The sequence below is a fragment of the Nelumbo nucifera genome, chromosome 1 (assembly GCF_055504915.1).
Source record: "Nelumbo nucifera cultivar China Antique chromosome 1, China Antique-T2T, whole genome shotgun sequence".
Lineage (NCBI taxonomy): Eukaryota > Viridiplantae > Streptophyta > Magnoliopsida > Proteales > Nelumbonaceae > Nelumbo > Nelumbo nucifera.
In genome coordinates, this window is record NC_142649.1 from 210,217,867 (window position 1) to 210,244,644 (window position 26,778).

General features: G+C 41.1%; 1 protein-coding gene and 1 pseudogene across 1 annotated transcript; both read right to left on the reverse strand.

Moving 5' to 3' along the window:
• The window catches only part of LOC148804447 (uncharacterized), a 150,998-nt pseudogene that overhangs the window by 37,113 nt on the left and 87,107 nt on the right, over window positions 1-26,778 (reverse strand).
• On the reverse strand, window positions 22,736-23,561 carry LOC148804451 (norbelladine synthase-like). The gene is made up of 2 exons (XM_088887292.1): window positions 23,283-23,561; window positions 22,736-23,130 (listed from the first exon to the last, which is right to left on the reverse strand). Exons 1-2 carry the CDS (start codon window positions 23,467-23,469, stop codon window positions 22,823-22,825), a joined length of 495 nt encoding a protein of 164 aa, XP_088743418.1. The 5' UTR covers window positions 23,470-23,561; the 3' UTR covers window positions 22,736-22,822.

Here is a 26,778-nt window from a genome sequence, read left to right on the forward strand (position 1 = left end):
AATTTGGTCTCTAAGAGTGGATAAGGCTAAGAGCCCAATCCTTTTTGCTAACTTCAATCTCAAATTCGCCCCATTGATGGGTGATCATATCAGCCCACTTCGAAATGGGCTTTTGGCCCATTAAGTATTCAGTGTTTAATTAGTTTCCAATCTGCTGCCCAGTTGGGCTTCTTTGTATGGCGTGGGACCCAAGCATTGATCTACACACCAGCCACATGGGTTCGGCCCAGCCTTTAATACAAGGCCCAGCCAAATTCACTGAAAATCTCAATGAACCCCTTGAGTCCATCGTATGAACCCTATGGGCCCAACACTTACATTAAGTGGTCCCTGGGCCAAGCCATCTTATAAAAACCCAGGGACTGTGGGCAGGTGCAGGATTAGCCCATCAGGTATTATCCTAAATGGTCTTACACTTAACCTCTCAGCCCTTAATGATCAAGCACTGCCCGACAAGAGAGGACCTCTCCCTCGGCTGCAAGGAACAGTGCCGCACTCTCCTCTCACATGGATCCCGGGAATTAAAACCATTTGCAAACATTTTGAAACCGTACATATATGTAAATATATTAATTTTGCAAAAACAAAATTCCAACGATTGAAATCAACTGCCGGCAGTTTGGTTTCCATCAGAGAGAGTGCATTCCCGATCATTACCCTTTGTTCGACAAAGTGGCTGATTCTGTCACTATGACCACCCACTCAGATGAATTCTCAAACTGCCCCAACATACCCAGGTTTTGATCCCCACTAAGGATCTCACTGATTGGCATATCAAAGGCAGCCTGATCCAGCACCTAGTGAAGTGTCATAATCGAGTCTAGGGGTCAGGTGTAACTTTCCAGTTTTGCCCATCTATCTCTAAGGTCCAGGGCAAGACTGGAAATCTGGTCCGGTTCAAGGATTCAAGTAATCCCATGCTGTATGTGCCTCGGGTCTTACCCTGATGGCTGAGACAGGCCATCCCAACACTTGGTGGCACACCAGTATCAGCCTTGGCAGGATAAATCTCCCCAGACTTATCCAACGGCTGTGAACATTTAAAACTAACATGAGTCTCTACAAATGTCCAATTTTAGGGTTTTACACAAAATTAAACCAAACAACATGAATCAAACATGCACTTTATTTATTTCCACTAAACAACAAAAGTACATCAAAATGATTGAAGCTAAGGGCATACAAAACTGTCTAACATTGTCTTTCTTCTGCTTCTTGCTCTTAGTGGCTTTCTTCTAAGGCTTCTTTGCCTTCCTCTTTCTCTTGCCTGTCTTGCCAGTTCCCACTGAAGATGGCGTAGTGCAGGATGGAGCTGAATCAGTAGTGTTCTTCTCCAAGAACTCTGTCCTTCGCAAGAATCAGTAGGATGGTACGTGAGCACAGCTTCCTTTCAATCCTTTCTTAAAGAACTGATGTCAAGATCCAATCTTGACTTCTCCCACAACTGGAGATCGAACTGGCAAACAGGGTGGCAAGAACAGGAAGGCGGCAAGAGAGTATTCGCAGGGTGCAGAATTCTCTCTTCTTGTTTTCAGCACTAAAGGAAATCTGATGTCTTGTCTCTTGGATGCCGCCCCCTTCTTTTGTTAACCTAAAAGATCAGCTCCTAATCCAATTAGGAACAGCTTATCCAAATCATATTTGGATGAGACTTCTCTTTAGGTGATAGGGATAAACCCTTATCTTATCTGCAGATTAGATAAGCTTTCTCCTAATCTTATTACGAGGTTTCTAAATCTGAATCACATTCAGATCTAGACTCTCTGAGTGGATAGGGTGAAGACCCTATCCTACCTGCTAATCCAACTCAAAATTCGCCCCTTTAATTAACTAAATGAATAGCCCTGTTCAAAATGCGCTTTAGGCCCATTAAGCTTATGTGCTCACTTAACCTTCCTAACTGCTGCCCAGTTGGGCTTCCTTGTATGTCGTGGGACCCAAGCATTGATCAACACATCAGCCACATGGGTTCAGCCCAACCTTTGTTACAAGGCCTGGCCGAATACACTGTTAAAGACAGTGCTGAAGGAATGGTAGGATCCATCTAATAGATGCCAAAAGGTTGCGGAATGGGTGGGCGAATTTCAAAAATTTCCTACCTTCCTCCAACTGGGATCGTATTCCCTAAATTTTGAATACCATATTCAAGGATCTTATTTGAACCATAATCGAACAAAATCTGAACCAAAAGGTAAAAGGGAGGATTATACTTGATCCAGAGAAGCAGTATCTCCCAAAGTTGGTGTTCACACCCAAAGAAGAAACCAGGATCCGCTCCTGCTGAAGATGACACAACTGTGGATGGAACGGAACCAGTAGGGTGCGTCCTACACACTGAATCCTTCGCAAGAATCCTCTGGAAACTCTGAACACTGAATCTTCTTCAGTCTTTCTTGCAAGACTGATGTCAAGAACTGATTTCTTGACTTCCTATGGTTGCAAAGATCGAATCTTGCAAGAGTGAATGGTGGCGGCAGGAGGAGAACTCCAAGGACGAAGATGGCTGAACTGCTTTTCTTCTCTCTGGAGTATGAATGAGATCTGATCTCAATTCGCAGGGAGTTTTCTCTCACCAAAACCCTAGTTTGAATTCTGATGTATTTTCTCTTGTTTTTCTCCTCCTTTCTTCTTGATTAAGAAACCTCCCAATTAGAAGTTATCAATAGGGGATTATCTTAATCCTATCTGCAGATTAAGTTAGTTTACTCCTGATTTTATCAGGAGGTTACCAGATTCAAATCTAATTTGAATTTGGTCTCCTGGAGTGGATAAGGTTAAAGGCCCAATCCTTTTACTAACATTAATCTCAGATTCGCCCCATAGATGGGTGATCATATCAGCCCAGCTCGAAATGGGCTTTTGGCCCATTAGATGTTCAGTGTTTAGCTAGTTTCCAATCTGCTGCCCAATTGGGCTTCTTTGTATGGCGTGGGACCCAAGCATTGATCTACACACCAGCCACATGGGTTCGGCCCAGCCTTTAATACAAGGCCCAACCGAATTCACTGAAAGACCCAGTAAACCCCTGAGCCCATCATATGGACCCTATGGGCCCAACACTTACATTAAGTAGTCCCTGGGCCAAGCCATCTTATAAAAACCCAGGGACTGTGGGCAGGTGCAAGATTAGCCCATCAGGTACTACCCTAAATGGTCTTACACTTAACCTCAGTCTAGGGGTCAGGTGTAACTTTCCAGTTTTGCCCATCTGTCTACAAGGTCCAGGGCAATACTGGAAATCTGGTCCGGTTCAATGATTCAAGTAATCCCATACTGCATGTGCCTTGGGTCTTACCCTGGTGGCTGAGACAGGCCATCCCAACATTTGGTGGCACACCAGTATCAGCCTTGGCAGGATAAATCACCGCAGACTTATCCAACGGCTGTGAATATTTAAAACTAACACGAGTCTCTATAAGTGTCCAGTTTTAGGGTCTTGCACAGAATTAAACCAAACAACATGAATCAAACATGCACTTTATTTATTTCCACTAAATAACAAAAGTACATCAAATCGGATTGAAACTAAGGGCATACAAAACTATCTAACAAGTGCACCCCCTGAAACCCATCGAATGGGCTCTATTGGCCCAACACTTACCCTAAGTGGTCCCTGGGCCAAGCCACCTTGTAACACCCAGGGACTGTGGGCAGATGCAAGATTAGCCCATCAGGTATTATCCTCAATGGTCTTACACTTAACCTCTCAGCCCATAATGATCACACACTGCCTGACAAGAGAGGACCTCTCCCTCGGCTGCAAGGAATAGTGTTGCACTCTCTACTTATATGGATCCCGGGAATTAAAACCTTTTTGCAAACATTTGAGAAACCATAATATATATATATATATATATACTTTTATATCTCATATAAAATACACTTTGCAAAACAAATCTCAACAGTTGAAATCAGCTGCTGGCAGTCTTGGTTTCCATCAGTGAGAGTGCATCCCCGATCATTACCTTTGTCCGACAAAGGGGCTGATCCTGTCACTATGATCACCCACTCAGATGAATTCTCGGACTGTCCCAACATACCCAGGTTTTGACCCCCGCTAAGGATCTCACTGATTGGTACATCAAGGACAGCCCAATCCGACACCTAGTGTAGTATAACAATCGAGTCTTGGGGTCGGGTGTAACTTTCTAGTTTTGTCCATCAATCTCCAAGGTCCAGGGCAATACTGGAAATCTGGTCCAGTTCATAGATTCAATTAATCCTACACTGTGTTTGCTTAGGGTCTCACCCGGGCAGCTGAGACAGGCCACCCTAACCGACTTGGTGGCACCACAGTGTCAGCTTTGTCAGGATAGGTCTCCCCAGACCGATCCACTGGCTGTGAACATTCTAAACTAACACGAGTCTCATTAAGTGTCCAGTTTAAGGGTATTACACAGAAACATACCAAGGGAACATGAATCAAATATGCACTTTTATTCATTTACAATAAACTCATAAGGTACATCATTCTGATTGAAGCTAAGGGCATACAAAACTGTCTAACAAAACAGATTAAAAATGATGAGCCTGTAGCTATGCTTGTTGAATCTAGCAAGACATGCAAGAGAAAGAGGAAGGCAAAGAAGCCTCAGAAGAAAGCCACTAAGGGAAAGAAGCAGAAGAAAGACCGGCCACTGGAAAAGGAACTGTCCTGCCTACCTGGAATCCAAGAAAGGTAATTTCAAATCTTGTGTTATAGAAACCAATCTATTGGTAGCTTCTGCATCCTGGTGTATTGACTCCAGGGTTTCAACTCATGCGTGTAACTCACTACAGGGGTTCAAGGTAAGCAGAAGGCTGAGTGAAGGAGAAGTCACGCTCTACTTGGGGACTACTGCAACTATTGTAGCTGTGACCATAGGAACCATTGAGTTACTTTTTAGAGAAGGAACTATTGTACAGAAAGATTGTCTTTATGTACAAAATTTAAGAAGAAATTTGATTTCTGTCTCAAAACTGTGTGGAGATGGTTATTCTGTCTTCTTTAGTAATACGATTACTATTAAAAGAAATAACAGATTCATCGCATACGGGGAACTGGAGAACGGTCTCTATGTTCTACATCCTTCTCTAGAAACTAACATAACCGAAACTACGTCGGCTGAAATCCCCATGAAGAGAGCCCGTGATATAGTTAATCCCACGTGCCTGTGGCATTACTGACTTGGCCACATCGATGTTGACCGAATCACAAGGTTGGTAAAGGATGGTCCTTTGGATTTTCTAACTGTAGAAGATCTTCCCAATTGTGAGCCTTGCCTGCAAGGCAAGATGACGAAATGACCATTTAATGGTAAGCCTGAGAGATATACAGGCACACTTGACCTTATACGTACTAATGTATGTGGTCCCCTGAGTGTTAGGACACGGAATCAACACGTGTATTTCATCACCTTCACCGATAATTTTTCACAATATGGTTATGTGTACCGAATGTGACACAAGTCTGAATCCTTTCAAAAGTTCAAAGAGTTCAGACAAGAAGTCGAGAAACAGTTAGGGAGAGAAAATAAAGCCCTCCGATCAGATCGAGGTGGCGAGTATCTCTCTGACGAATTCAATGACTACTTAAAGGACAATGGGATAGTATCACAATTAGCTCCTCCTACTACACTACAACTTAACGGTGTTTCAGAGAGGAGGAATAGGACCTTATTGGATATGGTCCGGTCGCTTCTCATACACTCAAAGTTACCCACATCCTTTTGGGGTTACGCATTAGAGACTGCGATTTATGTGCTGAATCGGGTTCTAACCAAATCGGTTCCGAACACTCCATATGAACTTTGGACCGGAAAGAAACCAAGTGTCAGACACTTGAAGATTTGGGGTTGTCCAGCACATGTTAAAAGAACAAGTGCAGACAAGTTGGAATCTAAAACCAGTCGTTGCCTATTTGTAGGCTACCCAAAAGGCTCTGTAGGTTACCTATTCTATGACCCAAGTGAGTAGAAAGTGTTCTGCAGCCGAAATGCACAGTTCTTGGAAACTGATTATATCCTGGACACCCATCATCAAGAAATAGTTCTTGATGAGGAGAGCTCAGGAGCAGTGGGAGATGTCTCACAAGTTTCAGGAAGTGACCAACCTAGAAGATCCACTTGGGTATCCAGGCCACCAGTCCATTATGGTTATGACCAAGATAGTTACCTGGTGGAAACCTTGACTAGTGAGGAGGATGCTGTGACTTACGCAGAAGCTATGTTGGACATAGATTCCCAGAAGTAGGTGGAGGCCATGAGAGCAGAGATGGACTCAATGGAGACCAATGGAGTCTGGACTCTAGTAGATCCGCCCTCCGGGGTAAAAGCAATCGGTTGCAAATGGATTTACAAGAGGAAGAAGGGACCCGATTGATGAGACCAAAAAGAACCCTATTTTTATCCCATAGTATTCACTCTTTTACATTTATTTAGCACTTAAATGGACTCATTACTCTTGTATTTCGATTTAGGGCAATAAAGAAGGCAATTGGAAGAAAACAGGGCAAGTCGGGTGATTTTGCACAGTTTTGGCGACAGTCAGTAATCTGGGCCTAACTCTCAATTCCGGACTTCGAATTGGACAATTCAAGAAGCATTAGAAAGATGAAAGGAAGGCCCACAACTTTTATGTTTTGGGTTTCTACAGATTCGGCCCAAATCGAGTATGAAAACGAGCCCGAAGTTGGAAAAGTTCGCAGCCAAGCCAATTTCACAACTTAAGCCCAACTCACAGAAGTACCTTGAAGCAGCCCAAGTTTTAAAGCAGCCTAACTCGAATTCAAGAGTTAAGAGTCCAAATTTCGAATGTAATCTCCAAGGATAGAGTCTTATCAGATCTAAAGTCTTGAATGTAATCCTAGAGAAATAAGAAGATTGAGATTAGATCATTAGATAGGAGATAGGATAGGATTAGTTCAAAGAAGATCAAGACTCCCTAAAGATAAGATGATCTCCTAGAAGGAGTTGGAAAACAGCCCTCTCCTCTGGCTATATAAAGAGGGGGGTGAACCAGCTCTAGCATCACTCACTCTCAGATTCAAGAGATCATCAAGAAGACCAAGAAGCTCAAGAAGGCAGTTCGGCTATGGAGAAGAAAAGCATGGAGATTGCGCAGATCATGAACAACTAAGCTTCTTTTTCTGGTTCAAGGGGGGAGGTTCGATTGTGTCATTGTGAGGTTCTATAGTTAATTTACTTTCTTGCTTTTTAATTAAAGTATTCATTGATTCTTGTGCATATTTTTATTGGATGTTGATGTTAATTAGTTTGACAAACTGAATTAATGTTGATATTCCTATTGCTATCCATGATTTCGGTGATCCATAATTGTCACGAATAATGTTACAAGTAGCAATTAGGTTGATATCTTTCTGGATCAATTGTTCATGACAGCCTTTGACCAATGTTTTAACATGGTTCAACCTAAAGGAATCAATGAAACAAAATTCAGTAATTGCAGCTATCTCAATTAGTGTTATTTTGGTTTAATTGTTTTCACAAATCTTAATGCTATCATTGTTTAACATGGAACGCTATCGTACCCAGTTGAGTGGTGAAAAGTGTTGATCAAATGCTGGGTTTGGTCAACTGAATTAGGAAAACACAAGGTTTATTATCGCTATCCTAATAAATCTAAGGTTAAATGCTTGAATTGCAAGAATGCTTAAATGTACCTAGGATCGATGGCTAATCGATTCAACCCGAACCCTTGAACCAGAATTCGGTAAGACTGATTTTCTCTTGTTTGTTTAGTTTGTTATTCTTTTAATTTTAGTTATTAAATTTTCCCACACAATTACTTTAACCATTTGGCTAAGAGATTACTGATTTGCTCCCAGTGGGATTCAACCTAGTACCACTTTCACTACAAATATTTTATTGTGGGACTAGTACTAATTTTGAGGGCTTCGACAAACCCGTCACCGATGGTAGGGTTGAGACCTTCAAAGCTCGTCTGAAGGCGAAAGGGTACACTCAGAAAGAGGGCATCGATTTAGTGGTGACAACGAGCCGAGCTTTTCACGAGCTGCTTGAGCTCGGCTCGTGAGCCGACTCGAATATATATATATATATATATATATATATATATAATATATATATATAATAAAAATATTAGAATTATTAATTATTATAATTCTTAATTTTTTAAATATAAAATAAAAAATTTTATATATATATAATTTTTTATTTTATAAAATATTTTTATAATAAAATATTTTTATAAAAGACAAAAAGAGCTGAGTTGAGCTGAGCCAAGCTTGAGCTTATGAACATTGGACTCAAGCCAAGCTCAAGCTCAAGGTTCTGGTTCAAACCGAGCTTGAGCTCGAGCTCAAGCCTTGTAGAATAGTCCTGAGCCGAGCTCGAACCTAGTACTATTCGGCTCGAATCCACCCCTATTCGCATTGAATGAATAATGGGATTTTTATTTAAGGTAGGTTGCTAAAACCTCACCTAAAGTTTCTAAGCATTGTTGAAACCTCCCCTTAAATTTGGCAAATGCCATCACTTCCCGTGAACTTTCTAACATAGTTGTAAGTAGATCCCCAATTAGAACCATCTAAGAACAGACACAAAAATGTTCAAAATACCAATGCATGTAGTTACTATTGAGGATGGTTTTTACAAATATATATATATATATATATATTTATATATATATACAAACTATATGAACAAAAAAAGTTACAGCTTTACCTTTGAGTGATTGATATGAAGGGAAAATTGGGAAAATAAATCAATTTCTAAATTGAGATTGGAAGGATTTGGGATAGCAATTGATGTGAAGAGAAAATTGGAATAATAAACGTTTTGTAAAAAGTACTGGGGTAATTATGAATGAAGATTTAGGGTCTATTTGGCAAGTCCTTTTAGAAGATCTTTCGAGATTTTCAAAGATTGCTATACCACAAGAGGGTCTTTTTCTATTTGACAATGAAAGATGGGAAACCAATGTTAGACAGTTGTATGCCCTTAGCTCCAATCAGAATGATGTACATTATGAATTTGCTGTAAATGAATAAAGTACATATTTGATTCATGTTCCTGTGGTGTTTTTCTGTGTACTACCCTTAAACTGGACACTTATGAGACTTGTGTTAGTTTAGAATGTTCATAGGCGTTGGATAAGTCTGGGGAGATTTATCCAATCAAGGGTGACACTGGTGTGCTGTCAAATGTTGGCGTGGCCTGTCTCAGCCGCCAGGGTGAGACCCAAGGCACATGCAGTGTAGGATTCATTGAATCTTTGAACCAGACCAGATTTTCAGTATTGCGCCGGACCTTGGAGATTGATGCGCAAAACTGGAAAGTTACACCTGACCCCTAGACTCAATTATGATACTACACTAGGTGTCGGATTGGGCTGTCTTTGATATGCCAATCAGTGAGATCCTTAGCGGGGGTCAAAACCTTGGTATGTTGGGACAATCTAAGAATTCATTTGAGTGGGTGATCATAGTGACAAGATCAACCCCTTTGTCGGATAAAGGTAATGATCGAGGATGCATTCTCTCTGATGGAAACCAAGACTGCCGGCAGCCGATTTCAATCGTTGAAATTTTGTTTTGCAAAATATATTTATATACTGATATACATATATATATTACGGTTTCCAAACGTTTGCAAAAGGGTTTTAATTCCCGGGATCCATGTGAGTAGAGAGTGCAGCACTGTTCCTTGCAGCCGAGGGAGAGGTCCTCTCTTGTCGGGCAATGTTTGATCATTATGGGCTGAGAGGTTAAGTGTAAGGCCATTGAGGGTAATACCTGATGGGCTAATCTTGCATCTATCTGCAGTCCCAGGGTGTTACAAGGTGGTTTGGCCCAGGGACCACTTAGGGTAAGTGTTGGGCCCATATAGCCCATTTGATGGGTTTCAAGGGGTGTACTATCCACAACAGTGTATTCGGCCAGGCCTTGTAACAAAGGCTGGGCTGAGCCCATGTGGCTGATGTGTAGATCAATGTTTGGGTCCCATGCCATTAAAGAAAGCCCAACTGGGTAGCAGTTTGGAAGGCTAAGAGAGCACAAAACCTTATTGGGCCTAAAGCCCATTACGAACTGGACTGATTTGATCAGTTAAATGAGGGGCAAATTTTGAGATTAGATTAGCAGAAACCTCCTAATGGGATTAGGAGAGGGCTGATCTAATCTGTAGATAGGATAAGGGTTTACCCTTATCACTTGAAGGGAATTCTGATCCAAATATGCTTTGGATCAGCAACTCCTAATGGGATTAGGAGCTGATCCCTTTAACCTTATAAAAGGAGGAGGGGGCGGCAGCCTTTAGACACACAACACAATTCACATTGTCTTTAGAGCTGAAATCACAGAAGAAAGAATTCAGCACCTCTGCGAAAATTCTTTCTTGCCGCCTCCTTCCTGTCGCCGCCATATCTGCTAGCTCGATCTCCTCTTGTTAGTGGGAGTGATCATGATTGGATCTTGATATCAATTCTTTGTGAAAGGGCTGATTGGGAGTAGTGCTCACGTGCCGTCCAGCTGATTCTTGTGAAGGATCTGGTTCTTTTGAAGAACGCTGCTGATTCTGCTCCATCCTGCACTGCGCCATCTTCAGTGGAAGCAGTCTTTGGTTCCTTCCTTGGGCGTGAACACCTCCATTGGGAGATACTATTTCTTTGTATCAGGTATATCCCTCTTCTACTGCTTTTGTTCAGATCTGGTTCGGTTCTTGGTTCAAGATTGATCCTTGAAAAATATGATTTTTTCTAAAATAGGGAATATGATTCTCAGTAGGATTGAGAGAAATTTTTGAAATTCACCCATTCTATTCCGCAAGATTCGGGCGCCCATTTTTGAAATTAAATTTTATAAATCTGATTATTATTTAGAATTGTTCTTTATAATTTTCTTGATTTATGGGCTGTTCGTACACATGGAGATCGAAATCTTGATTGGCATAGTGAACCTGCGATTTTGCAGTTTCTTGATTATTTTTTTACATTTGGTTTGTAAAATATTTTTTTTTTTATTTTTTATACTGAATGTATAGGCATTCGATCTGATGTAATATTAATAGAAATTAGGTTTTCTATTTACTTTATTTTGGATCGAAGTTGGCGGTGCAAGGAAGGAGATTTCGCAGATGGGAAAATTGTAATCTGCGATTTGCAATTTATGAAACTGCAAATTGTGATCTAACCTCTGTTTTGCATGATGGATTGTGCGAACAGCCCTATCTGACAGATTCTTGATTTTCTATTAAAAGTATTTAATTTCAGATTAATTTCATGAATTAAATCTTTAATTAAAGATCAAACCCTAGACCCATTCGAACCAGATTGGCCCAACCTGTAAAGGCCCAGCTTTAAATTGTTAAAACTGCTAAAAGCCCACTTCGCAGATAAAGCTATATGGGCCGAGCTAATCAACCCTACTTCGGCCCATATACCTAGATAATATTAATGATTAATATTATGGTTTAAAATGGGCTTTAAAATGGGCTTTACAGATTTTAATTGATTTGATCAATTCTTCCCTGCATGTGATGTATGGATGTGTGATGTGCTACGTTCATGGGCCATAAGTGCTTAGCCCATGCTGATTCAATTGTGGCTCTTGCGCACACCAGGGCTGAATTCACATCATTGCCATGGTGTCCCTGCTAGTTATTGGATGACCTCCCTCCGTGGGGAGCCCCACACCTTCTGAAGAGGATACATGCGGAACCCTAGCCGATTTGGGCCCATCGAAATCTAGCTTTATGAAAGTTAGTGGGAGCCAATTTGGTTTGACCTAAATTAAAGTAGGACATAATTTTTTGTTCCCTCCAGCAAATATGAGTGCATGTGATAGGGATATTCATGTGATGAACTCTCTAAAGGCCTTCCATCATTAGCATGAGGATGGGTCCTTCAGTAATGAGGAAACACACCAGAAAATAGGCTATTCATTTGCTGTTGGACTTGTCTGAGTGTTTCATAAGATGATAGGGGCGTCATAGATCGAAGTGGGGGGGACTTTACCAGAAAATGGGAACTCTCTCACGGTACCTTGGCATTCACGAATATGATGGGTGAGCACTCACTAGACAAAAAGGTTTACTTGAAAATGGCTCTGAACCTCGTCTGACAGAGGCCAAAGGAAAAACTCATATGATGAGTGGATATGCTCCTTCACAGATAGGTGGTGGGGTTTTGCAGCTGAAACAGTTGGCTCCATGCACCCTATGTTGTTTTCCACATTTCCAGAGACAAGTCGCTGTCTTTGTCACTGAGATAGGAAGGAAATCTTAGAGATGAACAAATGGAAATGGAACATGGATTAAAAGCCATATCTATGTAAGGAACATGAATCAAAATAGGTTGTGGACTAATGTTTGCTATTTCACCAGAAAATGGCAAACGAACAGTTTGAAAAGCTTTGTGACGACAACAAGCTTAAGGGCCCAAACTATGCCGACTGCTATCGTAACCTAATGCTGGTCTTGACTTCTGAGAAACTGGACAAGGTAGCTAAGAATCCTGCCCCGGATCGTCTAGGGGACAAGGCTTCTAAGGCCCGGAGGAGGGAATTCCAAGATTGGGAGGATAAAAACTCCCTAGCCCGCTACTATATCATTGCCTCCCTGGACAATCCAATACAGAGGCAGTTTGATTAGATCGAACTAGCCAAGGACATATTGGATAGTTTAAAGACAATGTACGAAGAGCAGAATCGTTCTACTCGATAGAAGGTCTTGAAGCAGTTCATGACTACGCAGATGTCCAAGGGCTAGCAAGTTCATAACCATTGTCTTCGGATGATGGGTTACATTAATGAACTTGAGGCTCTTGGGTCAGGGCTAGATCTTGCCACACAAGTGGATGCCATCCTTAACTCTTTGCCTCCTTCCTTTAATCCGTTCATAATGAATTACAATATGATCAATCTGAATTTCAGCGTCCAAGAACTCAGCAATATGTTGCAGAGGGCCAAGGATTTGATTAAGAAGGATGAGCCTGTCACTATGCTTGCTGAAGCTAGTAAATCGTGCAAGAAAAAGAGGAAGGCAAAGAAGCCCCAGAAGAAAGCTGCCAAACCCAAGAAGCAGAAGAAAGACAAGGCATCGGATGCGTGTCACTTCTGAAAACAGACTAGCCATTGGAAGAGGAATTATCCTCAATACCTGGAATCCAAGAAAGGTAATTTCGAATCTTGTGTCATAGAAACCAATTTATTGGTGGCTTCTGCATCCTGGTGTATTGACTCTGAGGCTTCAACTCATGCATGTAACTCACTACAGGGGTTCAAGGTAAGCAGAAGGCTAAATGAAAGTGAAGTGACGCTCTACTTGGGGACTTCTACAAGTGTTGCAACTACAGCGATAGGAACCATAGAGTTACTTTTTAGAAAAGGATCCATTGTACTTAAAGATTGTCTTTTTGTGCAAAATTTAAGAAAGAAATTTGATTTCTGTCTCAAAACTATGTGCGGATGGATATTCAGTCTTTTTCAGTAATACGATTACTATTAAAAGAAACAATAAATTCATCGCACACGGGGAACTGGAGAACGGTCTCTATGTTCTACATCCTTCACTAGAAACTAACATAGCCGAAACACGTGGAATGTCTGGGACTCCGGCTTATAACAGATTGGACCTAAGTGCAAGTTGGAGTTGTTAGAGAGTTGTATGCCCTTAGCTCCGATCAGAATGATGTACACTATGAATTTATTGTAATTTAATAACGTACATATTTGATTCATTTTCCTATGGTGTGTTTCTGTGTAATACCCTTAAACTGGACACTTATGAGACTCGTGTTAGTTTAGAATGTTCACATCCGTTGGATAAGTCTGGGGAGATTTATACAGCCAAGGCTAACACAAGTGTGCTGCCAAATGTTGGGGTGGCCTGTCTCAGCTGCCAGGGTGAGACCCAAGGCACATGTTGTGTAGGATTAATTGAATCTTTGAACCGGACCAGATTTCTAGTATTGCCCTAGACCTTGGAGATTCAAGGGCAAAACTAGAAAGTTACACCTGACCCCTAGACTCTATTATGATACTGTACTAGGTGTCAGATTGGGCTATCTTTGATATGTCAATCAGTGAGATCCTTAGCGGGGGTCAAAACCTGGGTATGTTGGGACAATCTGAGAATTCATCTGAGTGGGTGATCATAGTGACAGGATCCGCCCCTTTGTCGGACAAAGGTAATGATCGGGGATGCACTCTTTCTAATGGAAACCAAGACTGTTGGCACCGATTTCAATCGTTGAAATTTTGTTTTGCAAAATATATTTATATACTGATATACATAGATATATTACGGTTTCCAAACATTTGCAAACGGGTTTTAATTCCCGGGATCCATGTGAGTAGAGAGTACAGCACTGTTCCTTGCAGCCGAGGGAGAGGTCCTCTCTTGTTGGGCAGTGTTTGATCATTATGGGCTGAGAGGTTAAGTGTAAGGCCATTGAGGGTAATAACTGATGGGGTACTCTTGCATCTGCCCACAGTCCCTGGGTGTTACAAGTTGGCTTGGCCCAAAGACCAGTTAGGGTAAGTGTTGGGCCCTTAGAGCCCATGTGATGGGTTTCAGGGGGTGCACTATCCACAACAGTGTATTCGGCCAGACCTTGTAACAAAGGCTGGGCTGAACCCATGTGGCTGATGTGTAGATCAATGCTTGGGTCCCACGCCATACAAGAAAGCCCAACTGGGCAGCAATTTGAAAAGCTAAGAGAACACATAACCTTATTGGGCCTTAAGCCCATTTCGAGCTGGGCTGATTTGATCTGTTAAATGAGGGGCGAATTCTGAGATTAGATTAGTAGAAACCTCTTAATGAGATTAGGTGAGGGCTGATCTAATACGCAGATAAGATAAGGATTTACCCTTATCACTTGAAGGGAATTCTGATCCAAATATGATTTTGATCAGCAACTCCTAATGGGATTAGAAGTTGATCCCTTTAAGCTTATAAAAGGAGGAGGGGGCGATAGCCTTTAAACACACAACACAATTCACATTGTCTTCAGAGCTAAAATCACAGAAGAAAGAATTCAGCACCTCTGCGAAAATTCTTTTTTGCTGCCTCCTTCCTACCATCGCCATATCTGCCAGTTCGATCTCCTCTTGTCAGTGGGAGTGATCAAGATTGGATCTTGATATCAATTCTTTGTGAAAGGGCTGATTAAGAGTAGTGCTCACGTGCCGTCCAGCTGATTCTTGCGAAGGATCTGGTTCTTTTGAAGAACGCTGCTGATTCTGCTCCATCCTGCACTGCGCCATCTTCAGTGGGAGTGGTCTTTGGTTCCTTCCTTGGGCGTGAACACCTCCATTGGGAGATACTATTTCTCCATATTAGGTATATCCCTCTTCTATTGCTTTTGTTCAGATCTAGTTCGGTTCTTGGTTCAAGATTGATCCTTGAAAAATATGATTTTTTCTAAAATAGGGGATAAGATTCCTAGTAGGATGGAGAGAAATTTTTCAAATTCTTCCATTCTATTCTGCAAGATTCGGGCATCCATACGATGGATCTCTCATCCCTTCATGTACCTCAGGTCTCACCTCGGCAACTGAGATAAGCTGCCCCAACCAACTTGGCGACACATCAGTGTCAGCCTTGGCAGGATAAATCTCCCCAGATCTATCCGACGGGTGTAAAGATTCTAAACTAACACGAGTCTCATATGTGTCCAGTTCAAGGGTAGTACACAGAAACACACCATAATAACACGAATCAAATATGTACTTTATTCATTTACATTAATTGTCATAATGTACATCATTCTGATTGGATCTAAGGGCATACATTGTCTAACAGCTCCCACTTGCACTTAGGTCCAATCGGGTATATGCCAGAGTCCAATGCTTTCCACGTGTTTCTCAAACACTTTCTGTGTTAGTGGTTTAGTCAATGGGTCTGCTACATTCTCCGTTGATGCTAACTTCTGAATCAGGACGTCCCCTCTTCCAACTATCTCCCGCAGTACATGGTACTTCCTCTCGATGTGCTTCGACTTCGAGTGAGCTCGTGACTCCTTAGCCTGAGCAATAGCTCCAGTGTTGTCACACAACCGTGGAATGGGTGATGTGCTAGATGGAACTACTCCCAATTCATGAATGAACTTCTTCATCCATACGGCTTCTTTGGCAGCTTCACTTGCGGCAATGCATTCAGCTTCGGTTGTGGAATCCGCCGTGGACCCCTGTTTGCTGCTTTTCCAACAAATAGCACATGATCCTATCATGAAAACATACCCAGATTTAGATTTTCTATCATCTGTATCTAACTAGAAGTCGGCATCAGTATACCCCTGGATCTATAGGGAACTACCATCGAATACCAGACAAAACTCTTTTGTCCTTTGAAAGTACTATAGTATGTTTTTCATAGCAGTCCAATGCTCCTTCTGGGTTTGTCTAGAATCTGCTTACCACACTCACTGCCTGAGCGATGCCAGGACGAGTGCACAGCATGGCATACATGATGCTCCCCACGATTGAGGCATAGGGAACGTCCTTCATGCCCTCAATCTCCTCGGGAGTCTTGGCAGACATGCCATTGGAGAGAGTGACTCCATGCCTGAAATAAACATTTCCTTTTCTTGGAGTTCTCCATGCTGTATCTCTTGACTATCTTGTTAATGTAAGCAGATTGGGATAATCCAATTGTCCTCTTTGATCTATCTCTATAGAGTCAAAGACCCAGTATTGGAGGTTTCTCCAAGATCTTTCATGGAGAATTGCTGTGAAAGCCAAACATTCACCGTAGTTAACATTCCTACATCATTCCCAATGAGTAGAATGTCATCTACATACAAAACCAAGAACGTAACCTTATCCCCACTGGATTTCCAATAAACATAGGGCTCATCTGGGTTTTGCTCAAACTCAAACCTTTTGACAATAGAGTCAAACCGAATGTTCCAACTCCTAGAAACTTGCTTAAGTCCATATATGGATTTATTTAATTTACATACCATGTATTCTTGACTTGCAGCTATAAAACCTTAAGGTTGCTGCATGTAGATATTTTCACTAAGATCTCCATTCAGGAACGCAGTTTTGACATCCATTTGACAAATCTCGTAATCATGGTATGCTGCTACAGCTAGTAGGATCCTAATGGATTTAAGCATGGCCACCGGCGAAAAGGATTCCTCATAATCGATTCCCTCTTTCTGAGTGTACCATTTTGCCACAAGATTAGCCTTGTAGGTCTCAACCTTACCATCGGGACCCTTCTTCCTCTTATAGATTTATTTGCAACCAATTGCTTTTATCCTAGGGGGCGGATCTACTAGAGTCCAGACTCCATTGGTCTCCATTGAGTCCATCTCAGCTCTCATGGCATCTACCCACTTCAAGGAATCTATGTCCAACATAGCTTCCGTATAAGTCACGGGATCCTCCTTATTGATCGTAGCTTCCACCAAGTAGCTATCCTGTTCATAGCCAAAATGAACTGGAGGCTTGGAAACCAAGGTAGATCTTCTAGGTTGGTCATTACCTGGAACTTGTGGGACATCTCCCACTGACCCTGAGCTCTCCTCATCAAGAATAACTTCTTGACGATGATTGTTTAGGATGTAATCATCCTCCAAGAAACAGGCATTTCGACTACAGAACACCTTCTATTCTCTTGGGTCATAGAATAGGTAACCCACAGAGCCCTTGGGGTAGCCTACAAATAGGCAATGACTGGTCTTGGATTCCAATTTGTCCGTACTCATTCTTTTAACATGTGTTGGACAACCCCAAATCTTCAAGTGTCTTACACTTGGTTTCTTTCCGGTCCAAAGCTCATAGAGAGTCTTCGGAACTGATTTGGTTGGAACCCAGTTCAGCACGTATATCGCAGTCTCTAATGCATGACCCCAAAAGGATGTGGGCAACTTTGAGTGCACGAGAAGTGATTGAACCATATCTAATAAAGTCTTGTTCCTCCTCTTTGACACACTGTTTAGTTATGGTGTAGCAAGAGGAGCTAGATGTGATACTATCCCATTGACCTTTAAGTAGTCCTTGAATGCGTCAGAGAGATATTCACCACTTCGATCCGATTGAAGGGTCTTAATTTCTCTCTCTAACTACTTCTCGACCTCTTGTCTAAACTCTTTGAACTTTTCAAATGATTCAGACTTGTGTCTCATTATGTACACGTAACCACACCAAGAGTAATCATCGGTAAATGTTATAAAATAAATGTGCTGGTTACATGTCCTAATACTCATGGGACCACATACATCAGTATATATAAGGTCAAGCGTGCTTGTACATCTTTCAGGCTTACCGTTAAATGGCCGTTTCATCATTACCCTGAAGGCAAGGTTCACAAGTTGGAAGATCTTCTACAGTTAGAAAATCCAAAGGACCATCCTTTACCAACCTTGTGATACGATCAATGTTAATATGGCCAAGTCAGTAATGCCACAAGCACGTGGGATTAACTGTATCACGGGTTCTTTTCTTGGGGATGTCATCCAACGTAGTTTCGGCTATGTTAGTTTCTAGAGAAGGATGAAGAACATAGAGACCATTCTCAAGTTCTCCGTATGCAAGGAATTTGTTATTTCTTTTAATAGTTATCACATTACTAAAAAGAACAGAATATCCATCCACAAACAATTTTGAAACATAAATCAAATTTCTTCTCAAATTCTGTACATAAAGACAATCTTTTAGCACATTAGTTCCTTCTCTGAAAATTAACTCTACAGTTCCTATAGATGTAGCTGCAACACTTGTAGAAGTCTCCAAGTAAAGAGTTACTTCTCCTTCACTCAGTCTTCTGCTTATCCTGAACCCTTGCAGTGAGTTACATGCATGATTCGAAGCCCCAGAGTCAATACACCAGGAAGTAGAAGTTATCAACAAATTGGTTTCTATGACACAGAATTTGAAATTACCTTATTTCTTGGATTCCAGGTACTGAGGATAGTTCATCTTCCAGTGGCTTGCCTGCTTACAGAAGTGACAAGCATTTGATGCTCTGTCTTTCTTCTGCTTCTTAGACTTAGTAGCTTTCTTCTAAGGCTTTCTCTTTGCCTTCCTCTTCTTCTTGCCTGACTTTCCGGCTTCAACAAGCATGACAATGGGCTCATCCTTCTTAATCAGTTCATTGGCCCTCTACAACATATTGCTGAGTTCTTGGATGCTAACATTTAGCTTGTTCATGTTATAACTCATGATGAACTGATTGAAAGAAGGAGGCAAAGAATTTAGGATGGCGTCCACCTTCGTGACATAGTCAAGCCCGGATCCAAGAGCCTCAAGTTCATTAATATAACCCATCATCTTGAGACAAAATTGTCATGAACCTGTTGGTTCTTGGACATCTGCGCGGTCATGAACTACTTCAAGACCTTCTGCCAAGTAGAACGATTATGCTCTTTGTACATCATCCTCAAACTATCCAAGATATCCTTGGACAATTCAATCTGTTCGAATTGTCGTTGTATTGGATTATCCGAGGAGGCAATGATGTAGCAGTGGACTAGGGAATTTTTCTCTTCCAATTCTTGGTAGTCCCTCCTACGGGCCTCAGAAGCCCTATCACCCGGACGTTTTGGGGCAGGATTTTTAGCTACTTTGTCCAACTTCTCTAAAGTGAGGACCAACATAAGTTTACGGTACTAGTCAGCATAGTTTGGGCCCTTTAGTTTGTTGTTGTCCAACAGTTTAGCGAATTTTTCGTTTGTCATTTCTGATAAAATGCAAACATGAGTCTACAACCTAATTTGATTCATGTTATCCACATAGATATGGCTTTTAATCTATGTTCCATTCCCATTTGTTCATCTCTGAGATTTCCCTCCTATCTCAGTGACGGAGATTGCGAATTATGTCTCTGGAAATGTGAGAAATCACATAGGGTGCATGGAGCCAACTGTTTCAGCTGCATAACCCCACCACCTTTCTGTGAATGATCATATCCACTCATCGTATGAGCTTTCCCTTTGGCCTCTGTCAGACAAGGTTCATTGCCATTTTAGGTTAAACCTTTCTGTCCAGTGAGTGCTCACCCATCATATTCGTGAACACCAAGGTACCATGAGAGAGTCTTCCATTTTAGGATAGGCCCCTCCCACATCGCTCTATGACGCCCCTATCATCTTATGAAACATTCCAACAGATCCAGTAGCAAATGGATAGCCCAATTTTATGGTGTGTTTCCTCATTACTGAAGGACCCATCTTCATGCTAATGATGGAAGGCCTTTAGAGAGTTCATCATATGAATCTCCCTATCACATGCACTCATATTTTATGAGGGAACAAAAGTTACGTCCTAGTTTAATTTAGGTCCAACCAAAGTGGCTCACACTAACTTTCATAAAGCTAGATTTAGGTGGGCCCTAAACGGCTAGGGTCCGCACGGTTCCTCTTGGTGGGGTATGGGGCCCGCCATGAAGGGAGATCATCCAATGATCTTAAGGACACCATGGTAATGATGTGCATTCAGTTATGGTGTGCACAAGAGCCACTATCGTATCAGCATGGGCCAAGTACTTATGGCCCATGAACGTTGCACATCACACATCCATACATCACATGCAAGAATAAAATTGATCCAATCAATTAATATCTGTAAAACCCATAATTAAAGCCCATAATAATCCATAATATTACTGATTAATATTATCTAGGTATATGGGCTGAATTGCAAAGAGCAGTTCGGCCCATATAGCTTTTGTGCAGTTAATGGGCTTAAGCAATTTTAACACATTAAAACTGGGTTTTACAAGTGTGGTCCAAATTAGGTCTTGCAATTAAAAATCAACTCCTGGACCCAAGAATGACAAATTAGGGCTGAGAACAACCCCCATCGAACCACAGATTCGGTCAAACTAGTTTGGTCCAATCTGGTTCGAATGGGTCTAGGGTTTGATTTTTAATTCAATAATTGATCTGAAATTAAATTACTGATAAAATACATTCAAGAATCAGTACTAGGGCTATTCGTAGACCTGCTTGCCTGCAAAATAGAGGTTAGTTCACAGCTTGCAGTTTCTCAAACTGCAAATCGCAGATGGACAAACCATAATCTGCGAAAATCCTTCCTTCTACACAATCAACTTCGATCTTGATTGAAATAAAATTGAAAAAACCCTAATTTTCTATTAATATTACATCAAATTAATTATAGACAAGAATGTAAAAGAACTGCAAAGCGTAGATTTCTTGCGCCAATCAAGATTACGATCTCCACCGTACGAACAACCCATAAATCAGGAAAAATATAAAGAACCATTCTAAATATAATCCAAAAGGCCCCATTTGTGCAGTTCCAGATCTGGCTAATTTTTGGTTCAATATTTGAACCTGGCTCTGATACCACTAAAGGGATGAGAGATCCATCATATGGATGGCCGAACCCTACAGGTAGGTTGGGCGAAATTTAAAAAATTTCTCTCTCTCCCATGTGGGAATCACATTCCCTATTTTAGAAAACTGCATTTTCAAGGATCAAGAACCTTTATTGACCGCTTCTACAAGTGGAGATCGAACTAGCAATGGCGACAGCAACAAGAGAAGGCAAGAGTAGAAGATGGCATCAGCCCAACTGCAGTTGTCTTCTCTCTTGTATCAATAATTTGATTGGGTGAATTGGGGTTCACCCTCCTCCTCTATTTATAGCCTTAAAGAGAGGTTATCCTAATCCCATTAGGAGTTTCCTAATCCAAATCTTGTATTTGGATCTAGACTCTCTTTAAGATATAAGGATAATCCTGTATCTTATCTGTAGATAAAGATCATCCCTCCTAATCTAATTAAAGTTTCCTAATCCAAATCTTTATTTGGATCTGGACTCTCTGAGTGGATAGGGACAATCCCTTATCCTATGTGCTCACTTATCCTCCAAACTGTTGCCCAATTGGGTATCCTTGTATAGCGTGGGACCCAAACATTGATTTACACATCAGCCACATGGGTTCAGCCCAACCTCTGTTACAAGGCATGGCCGAATTCAGTGTAGGAGACAGTGAACCCCTGAGTCCATGACCATGGCAGCTTAATGGGCCCAACATTTACACTAAATGGTCCCTAGGACAAGCCACCTTATAAAAACCCAAGGACTGTGGGACCTCTCCCTTGGCTGCAAGGAATAGTGTTGCACTCTTTACTAACATGGATCACGGGAATTAAAATCTTTTGCAAACATTTTGAAACCATAATATATATATATAAATATATTTTGCAAAACAAATTTCAAAGGTTGAAATCGGCTATCGGCAGCTTTGGTTTCCATCAGAGAGAGTGCATCCCTGATCATTCACTTTGTCCGACAAAGGGGCTGATCCTATCACTATGATCACCCACTCAGATGAATTCTCGGACTGTCCCAACATACCCAAGTTTTGGCCCCCTCTAAGGACCTCACTGATTGGCATATCAAAGACAGCCCAATCCGACACCTAGTGCAGTATCATAATCGAGCCAAGGGGTCAGGTGTAACATTCCAGTTTTGCCCATCTATCTCCAAGGTCTAGGGTAATACTGGAATTCTGGTCCGGTTCAGGGTTTCAAGAAAACCCACACTGCATGTACCTCAGGTCTCAATAACGAATTATTGAATTACATTTATATTTTAGAAAAATAAATTAAAACTTGCAACCACAAAGAACGGCATTGGCCTCAAAATCAAAGTACCATTTTATGTAAATGGCGACATGTGAACACAAACATCTGACAGACACAGACCCGAGAACTACTCGATCAACACGTACAGAGGAGAACACAAACTTTTGACGGACACAGACTCGAAAACTACTGAACAGAGAGAAGTAGATCTAATAGAGGAATTATTAACTGTTTCTAAGAAATGAAGAAATAAATTACAGGAATCAAGAATCATAAAATTCCGCCAATAAATAGATTAGTTGTTGTCGCCCTTGGATTTGGATTTGTTCTGTATGACATAGTTTGAAATTGCTTTGGCCACCCACCACAAAGTACCAGCGGTAATACGGTTAGCGTTGTCTTCAAACTTGTCGTCGAGCTCAAAGGCAGTGGTGGATTGAATGATGCATGAGGAGGCGTCTTTCTCTATGACTTTGAAAATAATATCGAAAGAACGAAACCCAATATCAAGAAATCCTCCTTCAATCACTCGGACCAACTTCTCGCGTTCTTGATGATCAATCTTTATGAACTTCTCCTTCCATATACGTGGCTCTGGAAGCGCTGAATGAAACAGTAATTATATTTAAGTATCAAATTAAACCATCATGGGTTAATAAGAAATATTTCAATTCATTCATTAATGCAATAAATAAAATGATGAAAAGAAGAAGAAATTAAAGGGTAATGCAAGAATATATATATATATATATTACCGTCGTCGAGTTCAATGAGAATGACAGTGCCGACCGTTCCATCACCCTCAAGAACATCATTTCTCTTGTAAACTTGGGGCATAAGTTGGACGAAGAGTTTGGGCAGATCGGGCGAGCCATACACAGCCCACACATCATCTGCAGGCACCCCTACTTCCATCTCGTTAGTTACACGCGCAGTCATCATCTTGTTAATTCAAAATTGATGCAAATAAACAAATTAAAAGCTAAGCTCTTCGAACAAGTTTTGGATGTAAGGTGTGTTTGATTGATCTATATCTAGTAGCCTTTTTATATATCTAACTCCCACCATGCAATAACTTGGCAACTCTCAAGCACGTTTTGGATAAGTCTTAGCCGACGGATTCGTTTGACTCCTTTTCTCTCATTGATTAAATGATAATGAAATTACCAAAAAGTCCAAAAGTATAGGTAGGTTTGTGATAGCGTGTGGATGCGGCGATAACAACAAAGGAGAGCCAGCCAGAGGACTTGAATTGAGAATAGGAATACCTGACATGAAATGTTCAATTTCCAACCAAATAGGAACGTCAATGAATGATGACCTGGTCTGTACCGGCTGGCTGCTCTGTACTGTAGGCGGTCAATTTGCCGATGATGTAGACCAGTCTATTTGTTTTGACCGTCTATCTTTTTGATATGGCTAAGGCCATGATGGCAAAAGCTCCATATCTGGTGCATATATAGAGAGAGAAGTACGGATAAGCACATGCAGATTTCAGAGTTATATTAAACATTCAAATGGGATAAACAATTGAGGGGTGGGAGTTTAACCCATTCCCAAACGCCAATTACCCAAAGAAGAAAGATTCAATAGAGAAACCTCAAGAAATCCTAATCGAATCTAGATTATCAAATTGGAGAACCAAAGAAGAAGACAATTTATGAATCTTTGCATCAATCTTCGATCTCCTTGTTGTGTTCCTTCTCCAATTCGCATTCAGCAGCCCTCTCTTCTTTCTAGCAATTCCTCTTCTTCAATTTTCTTTTTGGGGTTCGAAACCTTAATCCTTTCTTTTTCTTTTCTTTTTATACCTTTCCTCTTCTCTAAAGGCAGCCGCCTTTTTGGAGTAGACACATTTTAATTTAATTGACCTTAAATCATGTCTCTGAATTAAATAATTTGACTTCCATTACAATTACAATGAATAGCATCCAAAGGAGTAAATGTAATTTCATTCATCAGCTACCTTGCCAAACTACCCATTAATCCGTATCTCAAAAGTATCATACACACCAAATTGATTTCCTAAATTTATGCACTTTACATTACAATTTAATGAATTCACCCTAAATCAACCTATAAGGGGACATACCAATAGAGGTTTTGTAAGCAGTCTGATACGCCCATAAAGCATCATCAAGCTTTGCAGCCCAATCTTTCCTTGACCCATTGACAGTCTTCTCCAAAATCTTCTTAAGTTCCCTATCAGATACCTCGACTCTCCCACTAGTCTGGGGGTGATAGGGTGTAGCAACCCTGTGATAGACATTATATATCTTGAGGAGAGAATCAAACTGTTTGTTGCAAAAGTGGGATCCCCCATCACTAATGATAGCTCTAGGAACTCCAAACCTCGAGAAAAGCTTCTTCAAGAATTTAATCACTGCCCTAGCATCATTGGTGGGGGATGCAACCACATCAACCCACTTGGAGACATAATCCACTCCCACCAAAATGTAACGGTTCCCATGTGAGGATGGGAAAGAACCCATGAAGTCAACTCCCCCCACACATAAAAAAGTTCAATATCCTGAATAGAAGTCAATGACATCTCATTTCTCTTGGAGATATTTCCCACTTGCTGGTAGGGATCACATCTAGCAACAAACCCTCTAGAGTCCTAAAATAATGTAGGCTAGAAAAAACTCTCTAGAACCTTAGCAGCTGTCTTTGTTGCACCAAAATGACCACCATATGCTGAGTCATGGCAATGAGTAAGAATGTCAAGCATCTCTTCCTCAGGCACACATCTCCTAATGATATTATCACCAAAAATCTTGTAAAGGAAAGGATCCTCCCATAAGTAATGCTTAGCTTCCGACAAAAGCCGCTTTTTCTGCTAATAAGACAAATCTGGTGGCAGGATATAACAAGCTTAATAATTTGCCAAATCTGCATACCAGGGTGCACTCAAATGTTGAATAGCTAGAAGGAGTTCATCTAGGAAGTTCTCATTGATCTCAAGCTCATCATCTCTTTTCTCAACACCCTCCAACCTAGACAAGTGATCAGCTACTACATTCTCCGATCCTTTCTTATCTCTGATCTCAATATCAAATTCTTGAAGGAGTAAAATCCAGCGAATGAGTCGTGGCTTTGCATCCTTCTTGGCAAAAAGGTACCTGAGTGCAGCATGGTCAGTATAAATTATTACCTTAGAGCCAAGCAAATATGATCGGAATTTGTTCACTACAAACACCACTGCTAACATCTCCTTCCAAATGGTTGTGTAATTAAGCTGGGCATCTGCCAAAGTTCTACTTGCGTAATACACAACATGCATCATCTTATCCTTCCTTTGCCCTAACACAACTCCAATAGCTTGATCACTGGCATCACACACAATCTCAAAAGGCAAAGACCAATCTAGTGGTGAGATACTAACGCTAATTTTAACCTACGAAAAGCATTCAAACATGCATAATCAAACTCAAAAGGGACATCTTTAATCAGCAAATTAGTAAGAGGTTTAGCAATAGATGAAAAATCCTTAATAAATCACCTATAAAAGCCAGCATGGCCAAGAAAACCTCTTACTCCCTTTACTGATGTAGGAGGTGGCAACTTTTCAAAGATCTTTGTTTTAGCTCTGTCAACCTCGATACCTTTGCTGGAAATTTTGTGGCCCAAAACTATGCTTTCCTCCACCATAAGGTGGCACGTCTCCCAGTTTAGAACAAGGTTAGCCTCCTCACATCTTTTAAGAACCCTGTCAAGGTTAGCCAAACACAGATCAAATGAATCACCAAAAACAGAAAAGTCATCCATGAATACCTTCATTATGCCTTCAATCATGTCAGAGAAGATGGCCATCTTACACCTCTGAAAGGTAGCTGGTGCGTTAAACAACCCAAAAGGCATTCACCTATAAGCAAAAGTGCCATATGGGCATGTAAAAGTGGTCTTCTCTTGATCCTTTGGAAAAATAAAAATCTGGTTATATCTAGAATAGCCATCCAGAAAGCAATAATAGGCATGACCTGCTCACCCTCTTCGTTTTTCACAACAGTCATACCACTTTTCTTGGGTACACACTGAACAGGACTGACCCAAGAACTATCAGAAATAGCATAGATAATACTTGCATCAAGAAGCTTGACAATCTCTTTCTTCACTACTTCATGTGCAGGTTCAATCTTCTTTGCCTCTCAGCTGTGGCATGAAATCCATCCTCCATGTGAATCCTGTGCATCACAACAGAAGGACTAATGCCCTTTATGTCTGAAATCTGCCAACCTAAAGCCTTAATCC